This window comes from Lissotriton vulgaris, unplaced genomic scaffold, assembly GCF_964263255.1.
Source record: "Lissotriton vulgaris unplaced genomic scaffold, aLisVul1.2 SCAFFOLD_997, whole genome shotgun sequence".
Taxonomy (NCBI): domain Eukaryota; kingdom Metazoa; phylum Chordata; class Amphibia; order Caudata; family Salamandridae; genus Lissotriton; species Lissotriton vulgaris.
Genome location: NW_028246765.1, coordinates 16,777 through 34,639, shown reverse-complemented (window position 1 = coordinate 34,639; position 17,863 = coordinate 16,777). Strand labels below are relative to the sequence as shown.

At 48.6% G+C, this 17,863-nt stretch overlaps 1 protein-coding gene across 1 annotated transcript in view; it reads left to right on the top strand.

Moving 5' to 3' along the window:
* Window positions 1-17,396, top strand: part of LOC147665748 (uncharacterized) — a 135,810-nt gene extending 118,414 nt beyond the window's left edge. The window contains exon 4 of the mRNA XM_086949547.1: window positions 16,570-17,396. Within this exon, the coding sequence (XP_086805673.1) occupies window positions 16,570-16,748 (179 nt within the window). The 3' untranslated portion in view covers window positions 16,749-17,396. The remainder of the gene's footprint in view (window positions 1-16,569) is intronic.
* Window positions 17,397-17,863: the final 467 nt, after the last annotated feature.

Sequence of the window (17,863 nt, the reverse complement as noted above, 5' to 3'; positions counted from 1 at the left end):
GCCCGGTTGCAGCTTGCGGATCAAAGACCCAATGGCTGTTCCATGGTAACGCGTACCACATCGGTAACTTCGGTGTCGCGTTATCAAAACATGTCGAGTAAGGTGTCATACGAATCGGGATGCTGCCCTCTCACCAACTCTGGCGACGAGGTTAGCATTCCGCCCTTTTAGAGGGACACGACATGTACGTAACTGTGAACCCCGGTTAAAGTTAACTAAAGCCTCAGCTCCACAAAATGGATGCTGCCACCACAGACACGAGTCTGACCTCCTGCTGCTGGGAGTCCTTCCAGCGAGGAGCACTTGGACAAAGGGTTTCCTGTCAAGGGCGGTGTTCGCACCGTCCCAGACAGGGTTTGTGTATTCTGGGTAGGTAGGGCTTTTGCGAGAAGGTGAATGCGGAGTGGCACCCCGGTGCTCACTACGCATCTGCCGGTCAGAACCAGTTCCAGGGGCGCCAGCCCTGGCCTGGGGAAAGTCCGGCAGGGGAGAGGGGTGTAACTACCCCCCTTCCTGGTCCCACCCTTAGGGCAGGACCTAGTCATGTACCCACCCCTTTCTTTAGAATAAAGGCCGGAGCGGGGACCCTTCCAAATCAGATCATCTTTGAATCAAGAACTACTTTCTACGAAAGGACACTCAAGACTCTTCTCAAGATTTCTCCCTTGTGACTAAGGAGTAGTCACCCTGCATCAGCGGGCACCATCTAAGAACTCTGCGGTTTGCTGCAAGTCCTTCCTCAAGGATCCGACGGCCCAGCTCGACGAGAACCGGTTTCCCTGGCACCTCTACCCACGTCATCAGCTCAGCTGTGATCTGTGGGTGCGACGAGACCTCGAGGGACCGGCCATCATCAGAACCTGCACGCTCTTAACCAGCACGACCATCGAAGCAATTCTCTGGTGAGTGCTCTGGGGTCCGAGAAGCCCCGACCCTGAGCCGCTCCAGCACCGAAGTGCAGTCTCCCAGCATCTCCACGATCTGCGTGGGGCCCTTCTGCTCGCTGCTCAGCACGTTGTCTGGTCACTAGCCGCTGGCTTGTGCCCTTCTGTGACGACATCCGACCACCAACGCTGCTGGTCTGGTTGCTCCAGACCGGCCCTTGCTCCCTTTTCCGAGAGGAGCACCCCGGACCCTCCTGGTCCATTCAAGACGCCATCTTAGGCCCACCACGTGGCCCGAGATCTGCCAAGGCTTGTTGCCCCAATCCTAGGCCCAGCGACGCCGACAGCATCATCCTTCGTGGGACAGCTCGCACCTCCATCCTGGTCGCCGACAACGCCTCCTGGTCCGTGAGACTGCAGAGCCTAGCGTCGCCCACTCACCTGGTCGAGGTGACGGCCAACCGGTGCCCTCCTGATACCCTCTGACTACTGGCTAGTAGTACGAACTTGGTCCCCTCTGCTTTCAGGTATCAACAATCTCTGATCCAGGCTTGGATCTCTACGAACTATTCATCACTGGTCGCCGGCCAGCAACTCCTTTTCTTCCGGCTCCTGGCTCGTCAGCGAAGACCCCGACGCCTGTAAGACTTGTGCAGCCGCAGCCCTCGTGGCTAGGTAACTCGGCATTTCGGTGCCTGCATAGCCTCTTTACTCTAGGGTCCTGAGTCCCTCGCTTCCGACTTGCCTTATCGGGTCCGCCCGAGACCGTAAACTTTCCGTGTCCTCGGACACTTGTTTTAATTGTGCACTTGAAGTATTTGCTAAAGAGATTTGGTTTGTGCTAAGTACCCTGTCCTCATAAAGAGTACAGGGCTGTTGTGATTCTTAATAAATATACTGTTTATTTTCATAACACTTGTGTGGTGTCCTTTCACTGGGTGTTCAAGGGGTACATGTGTGGTAAACAGCTGGCTTAACGCGCCCTCTCGAGTCTTTAGCCTTAGACTGCTCGTATCCACGCTACTAGGATAGCTGGTCTATAGGTTGACTTACAACCAAACACCATAAGGGTCGTTGGAACGATACATAGCGGTCGCTAGAATAGCGAACGTTGCATATCGGGCCAACTTCTCACAGTCTGGCACACGCATGATCTTTCCCATAACTCTAGTCTGGCAGGCTCATGATCTTTCCGCTACCTCTTGTCTGGCAAGCTCCTGATCTTTCCATTACCTCTTGACTAGCAGGCTCATGATCTGTCCAGTAAATCTTGTCTGGCACACGCATGATCTTTCCACTTTCTCTTGTCTGGCATGCTCATGATCTTTCCTCTACCTCTTGTCTGGCATGCTCATGATCTTTCCACTACCTCTTGTCTGGCAGGCTCATGATCTTTCCACTACCTCTTGTCTGGCAGGCTCATGATCTTTCCACTACCTCTTGTCTGGCACATGCATGATCTTCCTACTACCTCTTGTCTGGTAGGCTCATGATCTTTCCACTACCTCTTGTCTGGCAGGCTCCTGATCTTTCCACTATCTCTTGTCTGGCACACGCCTGATCTCTCAAATGCCTCTTGTCGGACACGTGCATAATCTTTCCGATTCCGCGTGTCTGGCACACACATGATATTTCCACTACCTCTTGTCTGGCACATGCATGATCTTCCACTACCTCTTGTCTGGCACACGCATGATCTTTCCACTTACTCTTGTCTGGCATGCTCATGATTTTCCACTTCCTTTTGTCTGCCACACGCATGATCTTTTCACTACCTCTTGTCTAGCAGGCTCATGATCTGTCCAGTAACTCTTGACTGGCACATGCATGATCTTTCCATTTCCTCTTATCTGGCATGCTCATGATCTTTCCACTACCTCTTGTCTGGCACGAACATGATCTTTCCACTACCTCTTCACTGGGAGGCTTATGATCTTTCCACTATCTCTTGTCTGGCATGCTTATGATCTTTCCGCTTCCTTTTGTCTGGCAGGCTCATGATCTTTTCACTACCTCTTGTCTGGCACACTCATGATCTTTCCACTACCTTTTGTCTGGAAGGCTCATGATCCTTCCACTACCTCTTGGGGTGGCACACGCATGATCTTTCCACTACCTCTTGTCTGGCACACGCCTGATCTTTCTACTACATCTTGTATGGCAGGATCATGATCTTTCCACTTTCTCTTGTCTGGCATGCTCATGATTTCTCCATTTCCTTTAGTCTGGCACACTCATGATCTTTCCACTACATCTTGTATGGCAGGCTCATGATCTTTTCGCTACCTCTTGTCTGGCACGCTCCTAATCTTTCCACTACCTCTTGTCTGGCACACGCCTGATCTTCCTGTTACCTCTTGTCTGACACACGCCTGATCTTCCCGTTACCTCTTGTCTGAAACGTGCATAATCTTTCCAATTCCTCTTGTATGGCTGGCTCGTAATCTTTTCACTTCCTCTTGTCTGGCATGCTCATGATCTTGCCACTACCTCTTGTCTGGCACACGCATGATCTTTCCACTACCTCTTGTCTGGCAGGCTCATGATCTTTTCACAACCTCTTGTCTGGCACGCTCATGATCTTTCGAGTAGCTCTTATCTAGCAGGCTCATGATCTGTCCAGTACCTCTTCTCTGGCATGTGCATGATCTTTCCACTACCTCTTTTCTGGCACGAATGTAACCTGTCCACTATCTCTTGTCCGGCAGGCTCATGATCTTTCCACTACTTCTTGTCTGGCATGCTAATGATCTTTAAACTTCCTCTTATCTGGCAGGCTGATGATCTTGCCACTACCTTGTGTCTGGCATGAACATGATCTTTCCACTACCTCTTCTCTGGCAGGCTTATGATCTTTCCACTTCCTCTTCTCTGGCACACGCATGATCTTTCCACTACCTCTTCTCTTTCAGGCTCATGATCTTTCCACTACCTCTTGTCTGGTACACGCCTGATCTTTCCATTACCTCTTGTCTGATGCATGCATGATCTTTCCTATACCTCTTGTCTGGCAGGCAAATTATCTTTCCACTTCCTCTTGTCTAGCAGGCTTATAATCTTTCCACTACCTCTTGTCTGGCACTCACATGATCTTTCTACTTCCTATTGTTTGGCACGCTCATTATCTTTCCACTTCCTTTTGTCTGACACATGCATGATTGTAGGAAGGTGGATACCTGACTATGGTTACCCCAGATTTTTTGCCTTGTGTTTAGCTGGTTTTTGACTTAGTTGGCCTGGTTCCCTGCTAATCGGGGCCCCAGGCTATCTGCTCTCTCTGTAAAATGGATTCCATGTACCCTAGGTGCATAACTAAATTGGCTTGGGTCGCCTTATCAGCCCCTGTACAGAGCACTATGGGTGCCCAGGGCATAGGTGCATCCAAGGCCTACCAGGGGCTGCAGCATATCTTTTGCCACCCCTGGCTGGCTATCCAAAATTGACACAACTGGCTGATCACTCAGCTGGGGCAAGGTGGTGTAATCACCCCTTGCTTAGATATAGTATATCTATATTTAAACCTATCTGGACACATATACACCTATCAGTCACTCCTATGGCAGGCCTTAACAATCCTGGAGGCAGAGTGCTTGGTTTTATGTGAGATGGTGCTCTAGCATGAGCTGAGCCTGTCTGCAGCTTTCGGGACCAACTCCCTCAGCTGTTCTGGGATATTGCCATACCATATACTATTAAGTGCATTATAATCCATTGCGGTTATATGTTAACTTTGGTTTGGCTTTATCAAAACATGTCATGTAAGGTGTCATACGATTTGGAATACTACCCCCTCGCCAGTCCTGGCGACGGGGGTAGCATTCCACCCCTCTAGAGGGAGACGACATGTTACTTTACTGAAACACGGTTGATTTTAAAAGGAGCCTCAGCACCACAAAATGGATGCTTCTGCCACAGACACAAGTCTGACCTCCTACTGCTGACCGAAACTCAGCCGAGGAGGCCTGGACAAAGGGTTTCCTGTCGCAGGGAGGTGTCACACCACCCCAGACAGGAGATAGTGGATTGTAGCAGGGAGGTTTGAAAGAAACCAGACACTGCCTGGGGAGCACAAGGCTGCCCCTTGCATAATCCGGCCAAACCGGTTCTGGGGCACACATCCAGCACCTCGACGTCTGCTTTGTTGCAGTTCCCGCCGGAACTTGAGCGACAGAGATCGACGAGATCAAGCTTGCCTGCCTTCGTACAGCCCGATCCACAGTCCCTGCAGAGCTGAGACTCCGTGGAGGCGACCGGAAGCGTAGGGCACCCCATCTTGAAAAGACCACGAGACGCTGACCGTGCAGCCCACGAGTGACCCTCGAACTGTACACCGGGGTTTGAGAAGCCCCAACCTTGAGCCACTCTTGCACCGAAGCTCACCCCTCTACACTCGACGAGTGCTGCGTGGGGCCCTTCTGCTTTCTTTGGTTTGACGCGTTGGCCCGGTCACTTGCCAGCTGGCTTGTGGCCCCTGTGCTGGCGAAAACCTAAATACGACTTGTGATTCTGGTTGCTCCAGACTTGCACCCGCTCCTGGTCCGAGTGAGAAGCAATCTTCCAGTCTTGCGTGGATTGCTCTTGCCAAGTGTTGTTTGCTCCGATCTTGAAGCCGATAGCGCCGACGGTGAGAGCTTGCGTGGGACAGCTCGTGACCCGCTCCTGGACGTCGCAGATGCCCCAGAGCCCACGTGGCAGCGGAGAGAAGCTCCTCAACAACCACCTGATTGCGCCCAACATTGCCTGGTTCCGTCCTGGTTCCACCCTGGTCACTGCTGAGTGACCCAGACTCTGTCCCCTCTGCTTTCAGGTACTTTACGACTCTGATCCACCCTTGGATCACACCGGACACTTCTCCTTCACATCGCCTGCAGCATCTTCAGCTTCAAGCACCAAGAACCTGCGTGACGAAACCCGACGCCACTTCGACCCTATGCACCCGCTTCCTGTGGGTGAGGTAAAACAGTAACGCCGGTGTTCCCACACTGGTACACACCTCTAGGGTCTGTGTCTAAAGTTTTGTCTTTCTAGGTTCAGCGGAAGTATCCTTAAACTCCATTTGTGTAACTTTTACGCACCATTGACTTAACATTGGTGCATGCGTGTGCTTTAAGCGCTGCACCCGAATCCCGCAGGCTTTTCCCGACTTCAGCATTGCTAGTCCCGACTGCTCCCAGCGATTCCCTAGGCCCTAGGCCTAACCACTGTTCGATTGGTATCTCTTATACCACTTTCTTAATATATGGTTTGAGTGGCCACCCGCCCTCATCCATAATTGTGCAACTTTCATATGTTATAATGTGCTTTTGATTTAACGCTTGTGCCCCTTTGCTCATAAAGAGTACTGGGGATTATTTTAGAAATAAACACATATATTTTTATAATATATACTTGTGTGGTGTCCTTTCATTTGATATTACAGGACTGTGATTGGTAAAACAGCTCGCTTAACACAACCTCTTGAGTTTAGCCTTTAAGGCTGCTTACTCTATGCTACCATTAAGATAGCTTGTCTATAATGTTGACTTACAACCAGACACCATAAGGGATTGTTTGGACTGATACAAGGTGGTTCCAGAATTGGAAACATCATATATCAGGCCAACTTCTCACAATGATCTTTTCACTACCTCTTGTCTGGCAGGCTCATGATCTTTTCACTACCTCTTGTCTGGCACACTCATGATCTTTCCACTACCTTTTGTCTGGCACACGCATGATCTTTCCACTTCCTCTTGTCTGGCATGTGCATGATCTTTCCACTACCTCTTGTCTGTCACAAATATGATCTTTCCACTATCTCTTGTCTGGCAGGCTCATGATCTTTCCTCTACCTCTTCTCTAGCATGCTCATGATCTTTCCACTACCTCTTGTCTGGCAGGAACATGATCTTTCCACTACCTCTTGTCTGGCACACGCATGATCTTTCCACGGCAGGCTCATGTTCTTTCCACTTCCTTTTATCTGGCACGCTCATGATCTCTCCACTACCTCTTGTCTAGCAGGCTTATGATCTGTTCAGTACCTCTTGTCTGGCATGTGCATGATCTATCCCCTACCTCTTTTCTGGCACGAATATGATCTTTCCACTACCTCTAGTCTGGCACACGCATGATCTTTCCACTACCTCTTCACTGGGAGGCTTATGATCTTTCCAATACTACTTGTCTGGCATGCTCATGATCTTTCCACTACCTCTTGTCTAGCAGGCTTATGATTTGTCCACTTCCTCTTGTCTGGCACACGCATGATCTTTCCACTTCCTCTTGTCTGGCATGTGCAAGATCTTTCCACTACCTCTTTTCTGGCACGAATATGATCTTTCCAGTACCTCTAGTCTGGCATGCCCATGATCTTTCCACTTCCTCCTATCTGGCATGGTCATGATCTTGATCATGGTCATGACCACCCTGTCCTGCACAAGAGCGGTCGCTCCCTTCGCCTCCTCCTCACCTGATATTATTGGTATCGTAGCGCTTGACTCTGCATCTGTGATTTGTACCGCTAGCGCGAACTTCTGGGCATTATTTTTGGCTGTGCATTATTATCAGCATTGTATTGCTTGCTAAATATCATAGCGATTGACTGTACCTCGGCGCCTCCAAACGCTAGCATCAGCCTTTCACTCGCGCACTTCTGGGCATCATTCTGTTTCTGAAACACTGTATGTACTTTATGTAATATATACTTGCTGGGAGTGTTTTCCGACCTCGATTGCTGCCTATTATCATAGCGCTTTGACTCTGCGCTTCATCCGCTAACCACTGCTGCAGTATCTTTAACTTTGTTTCTCCCCCATTACGCCCCATTGCTACCACTGCCTGTGTCCCAATCTCGCCCTGCCTTGCAGCATTTGTTATTGTTGCTGCCATTTTGTTTGTTGTCCCAGACCCTCCCTCCACCTCGCTCCCGCCTCCCAGCTGACCCTCCCATGCTCCGCCCCCTCCACTATCCATTTAAGACAGATGTCCCAGCGCGCAGCGTCCACGCGCTGCGGCCGCGCCGAAGGTGCGCCAAAGGTAAGCCCGTCTACGCCCGTCCGTGCCTGGACCGCGCCCAGCGCCAGACCCCCTGGTCCCCGCATCACCCACCCCTCCCGCATTACATACGACGCCTCCACCCTCTTAGCACTTAACCCCTGCCGACTCCCTAAGTGCGCCCAAGCAGCACCAGGACACACCCATGGACCCTTCACCTGCCACTCCTGCAAATTCACCTGCATCAAGACCCACACCAAACCCACAAACACCAAACCGTGATCCAACACCAACCACCTTAAATTCATCCTTCTCAACACCCGCTCGGTTCACAAACACGCCATCGACCTTTGGATTCTACTTGACACCATTTCTCCGGACATCGCCTTCCTAACAGAAACCTGGGTGAATGCCTCCTCAGCTCCAGACATCACCATAGCCATCCCCGATGGCTACAAGATCATCCGTAAGGACCGCACCATCCAAACAGGAGGAGGTATCGCTGTCGTCCACAAGAACACCATCCGCGTCTCAACCAGCTCAGAAGACAACCTCGCTATCGCCGAACACCTTCACTTCCAGATCCACACCGACCCCAAGACCACACTCAGAGGCACCCTCCTCTACAGGCCACCAGGACCCCGTACAAAATTCTGCGAAGACATCACTGACTTCATCACCCCCACACGCCCTCCCCTCGGAAGAATACATTCTACTGGGAGACCTCAATTTCCATCTGGAAAAGAGCAACGACAGTAACACTACAACCCTTCTGGACAATCTCGCCTATCTCGGACTCAAACAACTTGTTAACACCCCCACACACTATGCAGTACACACACTCGACCCTATCTTCATTTCCAGCAAGCATATCTCCTTCACTCACACCACACCCCTCCACTGGACGGACCACAGTTGCATCCACTTCATTTACAATAAGACCACGATCCACAACCACCCTCAACCAACTCTGCGAAGCAATTGGAACAAAATCACCATCGACCAGATCTCCACATCGCTTCTTCAAAACCCCCCTGCCTATTCAACGAACCCTAACCAAGCTGCCATCAACCTCACACAATGGTTAACCCAAACCGCCGACAAACTAGCACCCTTGAAAAAACATCAAATCAAGCAAGGAAGCAAGAACCCCCCCTGGTTCAACGATGACCTTAAGAAATCCAAGAAGCTCTGTCGTTCCCTTGAGAAAACTTGGAAAAAAGACCCAAACACTATCACCCAAGCCGCCTTCAAAAACGCCACCCGCAAACACCACCAACTAATCCGGACAGCCAAGAAATCAGCACTCAAAGACCGACTAGACAACAACGCCCACAACAGAAAGGAACTTTTCAACATCATCAAAGAATTCACCAACCCCACCACCAGCTCAAACAACATCACCCCCTCTCAAGTCCTCTACGACTCCCTCGCCTCATTCTTCCACGACAAAATCGCCGACATTCATAACAGCTTTGACAACCAACCTGTAAACCAGTCCACCCCACTCACCTCTGAACCTGTACCTCCTCCGAATAACCTTTTCGACTGGAACTCAATCACCACAGAAGACATCATTCGCCTGATGAACTCCATCCACTCAGGATCCCCTACAGACCCATGCCCCCATCACATCTTCAACAAAGCAGACTCCATTATCGCACCCCATCTCCGAGACGTCATCAACTGCTCCCTCAACTCTGCCACATTCCCAGAAAGCTGGAAACACGCCGAACTCAGCGCCCTTCTGAAGAAACCCACAGCTGACCCCACCGAACTCAAAAACTACCGCCCCATCTCGCTCCTCCCATTCCCTGCCAAAGTCATTGAGAAAGCCATCAACAATCAGCTCGCCGCCTTCCTCCAAACCAACAAATCACTTGACTCCTCACAGTCTGGTTTCCGAGCCAAACACAGCACCGAGACCGCCCTCATCGCAGCAACAGACGACATTCGAACACTGCTGGACAACGGAGACACAGTCGCCCTCATCCTCCTTGACCTCTCTGCAGCCTTCGACACAGTCTGCCATAGCACCCTGATACAACGCCTCAGAAACGTCGGAATTCAAGGAAAAGCATTGGACTGGATCATCTTGTTCCTCGCTGGAAGAACTCAGAGAGTCCGCCTCCCCCCTTTTAAGTCAGAGGCCACCGAAGTCATCTGCGGCGTCCCGCAAGGATCATCACTCAGCCCCACCCTCTTCAACGTCTACATGAGCCCCCTCGCAACCATTGCACGTCAACACAAGCTCAACATCATCTCCTACGCTGATGACACTCAGCTGATCCTCTCACTCACCAAAGACCCAATCACCGCCAAAACCAACCTACATGAAGGGATGAAAGAAGTAGCCGAGTGGATGAAGCACAGCCGTCTGAAACTGAACTCGGACAAAACGGAAGTCCTCATCTTAGGTGCATCCCCTTCCGCCTGGGACGACTCTTGGTGGCCAACGGCCCTAGGAAAAGCACCCATCCCGCCGGACCACGCACGGAACCTGGGCGTCATCTTGGACTCCTCACTCTCGATGACCAGACAAGTCAACGCCGTCTCATCATCATGCTTCAACATCCTACGCATGCTCAAAAAAACATTTCGCTGGATCCCCATCGAAACAAGAAGAACGGTCACCCACGCACTGGTTACAAGCCGTCTGGACTACGGAAACACCCTTTACACCGGTACCACTGCAAAACTGCAGAAAAAATTCCAACGCATCCAAAATGCTTCAGCCAGACTGATACTAGACAGCCCCCGCACAGACCACATTTCCGTTCACCTGAAAGACCTTCACTGGCTCCCCGTCAACAAGAGGATAATGTTCCGTCTCCTCACCCACGCACACAAAGCCCTATACGAACTTGGACCTGATTGTCTCAACACGCGCCTTTCCTTTTATACCCACACCTGCCAGCTGCGTTCGTCCAACCAAGCCCTCGCCGCTGTCCCGTGCATCCACAAAGCCACCATGGGGGGGAGATCCTTCTCCTACTTAGCGGCCAAAACCTGGAATTCCCTTCCCATCCACCTCCGCCTCACTCAAAACCACCTAGCCTTCAGAAAACAGCTTAAAACCTGGATATTCGATAAGTAAACCCCTCCCCTCCCACCCCCCTTCCTCAAGCACCTTGAGATCCTCTGGGTATGTAGTGCGCTATATAAATTCTGACTTGACTTGACTCTTTTCACTACCTCTTATCTGGCACAAACATGATCTGTCCACTACCTCTAGTCTGGCACACGCATGATCTTTCCACTACCTCTTCTCTGGGAGGCTTATGATCTTTCCACTACCACTTGTCTGGCACACACATGATCTTTCCACAGCAGGCTCATGATCTTTCCTCTACCTCTTCTCTAGCATGCTCATGAACCTTCCACTTCCTCTTGTCTGGCAGGCTCATGATCTTTCTACTTCCTTTTTTCTGGCAGGCTCATGATCTTTCCACTACCTCTTGTCTGGCACACGCCTGATCTTCCTGTTACCTCTTGTCTGACACACGCCTGATCTTCCTGTTACCTCTTGTCTGACACACGCCTGATCTTCCCGTTACCTCTTGTCTGGCACACTCATGATCATGATGAGAATTCCCCACACTCCGAAAATCAAATTCTGGATGCAAGAAGTTAAACACTAACACCCCCAAATGAACTCTCGGAGATGTGGGTATAAGAAGTCATAAAAGGCAGAGACTTTAAATCCCCCAGCTTGGTTCTCTCGAGAAGATTAAAGACGAAAGATACCTACAGGGAAAAAGATATTGAGGACAAGATTAATACAGAACCCACCCTCTAATCAGATCTATAAATCCCCTAATAACTAAGAGACATGATTTTATGGAAAATACACACCTCTTACCACCTGGACATCTCCAGGTGCTAAACGTAATTAAAAGAGCAGGAAAGCAACAGCGATATTCCAATCTTCAAGCACATGAGAAACTACAGTCTCTTTTCCCAGAGGAAAGGAAGGTGACTGACAATACTCGTGTAGGACTTCAGAGTATACTTCAACTAGACGTGAAATATTCCTCCAACAAACGTAAAAAAACACTCGAGTCCGAAAATACATGCACACCACATTGATGCTATAAACAATTATAAATGCTACTCAAAAAACAAAAGGAAACCGGAAACGCGCACCGCGCGTGTAACTCAAAATAAACTGGAAACTACAATTCCCACAATGCAACTCAATGTTCTCTGATAGGGCCTTTGCTATTGAACAAACTCTGTGGGCCACCAAGGAGAATGCTCGCAGTCGCAGAGCCCCCTCAAACAGCAACGCTTCGGAACAGGAGAAGCAAAGGCGACAACAGCCACAGAAATGACTCGCGGGAGCGGAGCCAACTTTAAGCAATAAACGCTGGGTGATTCAGAAAGGAGTGCGACCGCGGTAACACACTCACCACAATGAGCAACACAAAGCAGAGTCTGAAAGACTAGGAGCCTGACTACGGCTAACTAGAAGGGAACACCAAACGGGGAGCACTGGAGCCAGGGAGGATACTAGGAAAGGGGAGTGGACTGAAAAGAAGCGAGGAGGCAGGCCCTGGAGAGGAGGACAGGCAGTGAAGGAGCAAGGTGACAGGAACTGGAAACTGGATGCCGAGGAAGGAGCAAGGATTCATGGGAACGAACGCCAAGCACCGGCTTCTTGGCAGATCAAGGTATTTAAAGGGTGAGAGAGCCATTAACTCCACCTCCCAAGACTACTAGGGACTGTCTCAAAAGTGTGTATCCTCCACAAAATGAACGGTCTCTTTACAGCCTCCAAGGAATCAAACACAAGGCTCGATGTCTAACAGCACACGCATGATCTTTCCACTACCTCTTCTCTGGCACACGCATGATCTTTCCACTAACTCTTCTCTAGCACTCGCATGATCTTTCCACTACCTCTTGTCTGGCAGACTCATAATCTTTCCACTACCTCTCGTCTGGCACTCGCATGATCTTTTCACTTCCTCTTATCTGGCACATACACAATCTTTCCACTACCTCTTGTCTGGCACACGCATGATCTTTCCACTACCTCTTGTCTGTCAGGCTATTGATCTTTCCTCTACCTCTTGTCTGGCACACGCATGATCTTTCCACTTCCTTTTGTCTGGCACACTCATGATCTTTCCGCTACCTCTTGTCTGGCAGGCTCATGATCTTTCCACTTCCTCTTGTCTGGCATGTGCATGATCTTTCCACGACTTCTTTTCTTGCATGAATGTGATCTTTCCACTATCTCTTGTCTTGCAAGCTCATGATCCTTCCACTATTTCTTGTCTGGCACGCTCATGATCTTTCCACTACCTCTTGTCTGGCATGAACATGATCTTTCCACTACCTCTAGTCTGGCACACACATTATCTTTCCACTACCTCTTCTCTGGCAGGCTTATGATCCTTCCACTACCTCTTGTCTGGCACACGCATGATCTTTCCACTTCCTTTTATCTGGCAGGATTATGATCTTTCCACATTCCTCTTGTCTGGCAAGCTCATGATCTTTCCACTACCTCTTCTCTGCCAGGCTCATGATCTTTCCATTACCTCTTGTCTGATGCGTGCATGATCTTTCCAATACTTCTTGTCTGGCACTCACATGACCTTTCCACTTCCTATTGTCTGGCTCGCTCATGATCTTTCCTCTTCCTTTTGTCTGGCACATGCATGATCTTTCCACTACTTCTTGTCTGGCACGCTCATGATCTTTCCACTACCTTTTGTCTGGCAGGCTCATGATCCTTCACTACCTCTTGGCTGGCACACGCATGATCTTTCCTCTACCTCATGTCTGGCACGTGCATAATCTTTCCAATTCCTCTTGTCTAGCATGCTCATGATCTTTCCACTTCCTCTTATTTGGCAGGCTCATGATCTTTCTTCTACCTCTTGTCTGTCAGGCTCATGATCTTTTCACTACCTCTTGTCTGGCACGCTCATGATCTTTTCACTACCTCTTGTCTGGCAGGCTCATGATCTTTTCCCTACCTCTTGTTCTTGCACGCTCATGATCTTTTCATTACCTCTTGTATGGCAGGCTCATGATCTTTCACTACCTCTTGTCTGGCACGCTCATGATCTTTCCACTTCCTTTTGTCTGGCACACGCATGATCTTTCTTCTAACTCTAGTCTGGCAGGCTCATGATCTTTCCGTTAACCTCTTGTCTGGCACACGCCTGATCTTTCCATTACCTCTTGTCTGACACGTGCATAATCTTTCCAATTCCTCTTGTCTGGCAGGCTCGTAATCTTTCCACTACCTCTTGTCTGACACATGCATGATCTTTCCACTTCCTCTTGTCTGGCACACACATGATCATTCCACTATCTCTTGTCTGGCATGCTCATGATCTTTCCACTACCTCTTGTCTAGCAGGCTCATGATCTTTCCACTACCTCGTGACTGGCATGAACATGATCTTCCAAAACAAAAGAGGAAGCGTAGAGGTGCTGATAGAATCACCCTCCTAACAGTATTATATAAACAATGAGATTCTATCAATGTGCTGTGGTGATTATTTTTCAGGATTTATTTTTTGTGTCTAGTGAAATACTAGGCTCTCTCTTAGGTCTAGAAAGACGAGAGCACTATGTGCTTTTTAAAATACCCCTCACACACTAAAAAGTCCTTTAGTGTCATGCTTCATCATAGGGGTCTTCCCGTCCCTCTAGCGGGGCGGGGCGTGCTGCGACCAACGAACTACGCGGGAGCACTTATTTCGTGACAGAAGGCTATGTGTTAGTGTAGGGGGTGTCAGTGGAGTGTGAGTATATGAACATGATCTTGCCACTTCCTTTTATCTGGCAGGCTTATGATCTTTCCTCTACCTCTTGTCTGTCACACGCAGGATCTTTCCACTTCCTTTTATCTGGCAGGCTTAAGATCTTTCCACTACCTCTTGTCTGTCACACGCAGGATCTTTCCACTTCCTTTTATCTGGCAGGCTTAAGATCTTTCCACTACCTCTTGTCTGTCACACGCAGGATCTTGCCACTTCCTTTTATCTGGCAGGCTTAAGATCTTTCCACTACCTCTTGTCTGTCACACGCAGGATCTTTCCACTTCCTTTTATCTGGCAGGCTTAAGATCTTTCCACTACCTCTTGTCTGTCACACGCAGGATCTTTCCACTTCCTTTTATCTGGCAGGCTTAAGATCTTTCCACTACCTCTTGTCTGTCACACGCAGGATCTTTCCACTTCCTTTTATCTGGCAGGCTTATGATCTTTCCTCTACCTCTTGTCTGGCAGACTCATGATCTGTCCACTACCTCTTATCTGGTACACGCCTGATCTTTCCATTACCTCTTGTCTGGAACATGCATGATCTTCCTACTACCTCTTGTCTGGCAGGCTCCTGATCTCTCCATTACCTCTTGTCTGACACGTGCATAATCTTTCCACTTCCTCTTGTCTGGCAGGCTCATGATCTTTCCACTACCTCTTGTCTGGCGCGAACATGATCTTTCCACTACCTCTTGTCTGGCACATGCATGATCTTTCCACTACCTCTAGTATGGCAGGCTCATGATCTTTCCACTACCTCTAGTCTGGCACACGGTCAATCTTTGCACTATCTCTTGTCTGGCAGGCTCATGATCTTTCCTCTACCTCTTCTCTAGCATGCTCATGAACCTTCCACTTCCTCTTATCTGGCAAGCTCATGATCTTTCCACTACCTCTAGTATGGCAGGCTCATGATCTTTCCACTACCTCTAGTCTGGCACACGGTCAATCTTTGCACTACCTCTTCTCTGGCAGGCTTATGATCTTATTCACAAACATTCACTACCTATTTAAAATGTAACGTTTTCATGTTGGTGGTCTCCACTCTCTTCTATTGACTCACAAGTCGCATCATTCGCAAGCAAGATATTTTGGCTGCAGTTTGTAGCAGAATATCTAATTCTAGGAATTTGCTCTGGATTGAGGAGTTCTATCCAATGAGGTGGAATCTTGCCACAGTAATGAATTACTGTGTGGGTGCATTGTGCACCGGGCGGCTGAGTATGGGAGCCGGGAGTCTGTGCAGTTGGGCTTAGGAGTACTCACTCTCTTAAACTCTCTGATCCAGTATAGATTTTTACCTTCTGGGAGGAGCTTTGGAGATATTTCTGTTGGCCAACTACATTTGATTTATAATATCATGAGTAGGCAGCATAGCTGGCTATTGAGTTGGTCCATTTTTATGAGCGGGCCATACAATGTCAATAAATAAATGACCATCCGCAAACTATTTGCCTAATAAATGCAACTGTTGTAAATTTCAGCAGCACCCCTTCCTGGCTAACAAATATATTTTCAGCTTCCGTTCCAGCATTCGGGAATCCTGATTGAAATACATAAAATACTGCCAGTTTGCTCACATATATGTTGGAAGAACCTGTGATTGTTCCTCCCTCACCAATGGCAGCTTACATCCTGATGGTGTTTTATTTTGGGTTATTGACTGGTGCAGGAGCAGTGATGAGCATGTGAACTACTGGAGGGGCCATCAATGAGAGTGGGATCTGATTGGGTGATGATTATCAATGTCATGAATCAAATTGTCTGCTTCAACTTAGGCTGCCCACTGATGTGTAGAAAACAGACCTCACCGCATGATAACTTGTGGTTCATAGGGCAGTAAATCTGGAATATGATTCTGAATATGTGATACAACCTTGGGTCTGAGTATGCTGAACAGTCTTTCTGCTGTGTCTTTTCAGGGAAGATTAAGATCTCAAAAACCTGCCAGTCACTTTGCACTAAAGGCTCCGACGCTGTATCTACTACTGACTGCTGCTATGAAGACCTGTGCAACCGCAGCGGCGCGACTAGTGTGAAAATCAGCTACACAGTGATCTCCCTGGCCATAGCTGTTGGTGCGCTCCTGCTCAGAGCCTGACTGTAAGGTAAGGGAAGGTAAGGCAGGACCACTGCAGGTCGCACAGGGTAGTAGGGAAGAAGGAACGTAGGGGACACCTCCATGGAACGTCTACATTTCAGTGGGGAGTATTGATTCAAAACTGGGGCAGAGGACCTTATGTAGTGTTCAAAGTTGTGTTGTAACTCATAGGATGTTATGAATTAAAGCAACAGCTGGACGCCTACATATATTGTAAAACACAGACAGAAGAACAGGAAGTCAGTCAGGTGAGTGAACGTATAAACAGGGAAGATATGCCCTGACTCCCTGATGCAAGGAAATGTATGAGCTGGGACAGGATTGGTACAAAAGGCATTGGGGAGACCTTCAGAAGCCTGAGTGGAAGAGAGGGGTGAATGTTCTTCATTCTGGACCAGAAAATGATCCTAAATAGGACAGCAGATCCTAGACCCACTACATGCACATAGATACCCACATAATACTTGTGTACACCTGTATATAAACATACATATATATACATGCACACATCCATACATTCGTATATGCATACATATACATATACATCCATGAATTTGCTCTCACTCACAGACATCCATACTAAGCGAATACACTCATGAGCACAAAGATACACACACACATAGATATCCATACTAAGCGCATGCACTCATAAACACAAAGATACGCACACACTCACTGACATCCATACTAAGCACATGCACTCATAAACACAAAGATACACACATGCACAGACATCCATACTAAGCGCAGGCACTCATAAACACAAAGATACACACGCATAGACATCCATCCTAAGTGCACACACTCATAAAAATAGATACACACACAGACATCCATACTAAGCACATGCACTCATAAACACAAAGATACGCAGACACACACAGACATCCATACTAAGCACATGCATTCATAAACACAAAGATACACACAAACAGACATCCATACTAAGCGCATGTACTCATAAACACAAAGTTACACACACGCACAGACATCCATACTCAGCACATACTCTCATAAACATAGATACACACAGACATCCATACTAAGCGCATACACTCATAAACATAGATACACACAAACAGACATCCATACTAAATACATGCACTTATAAACAC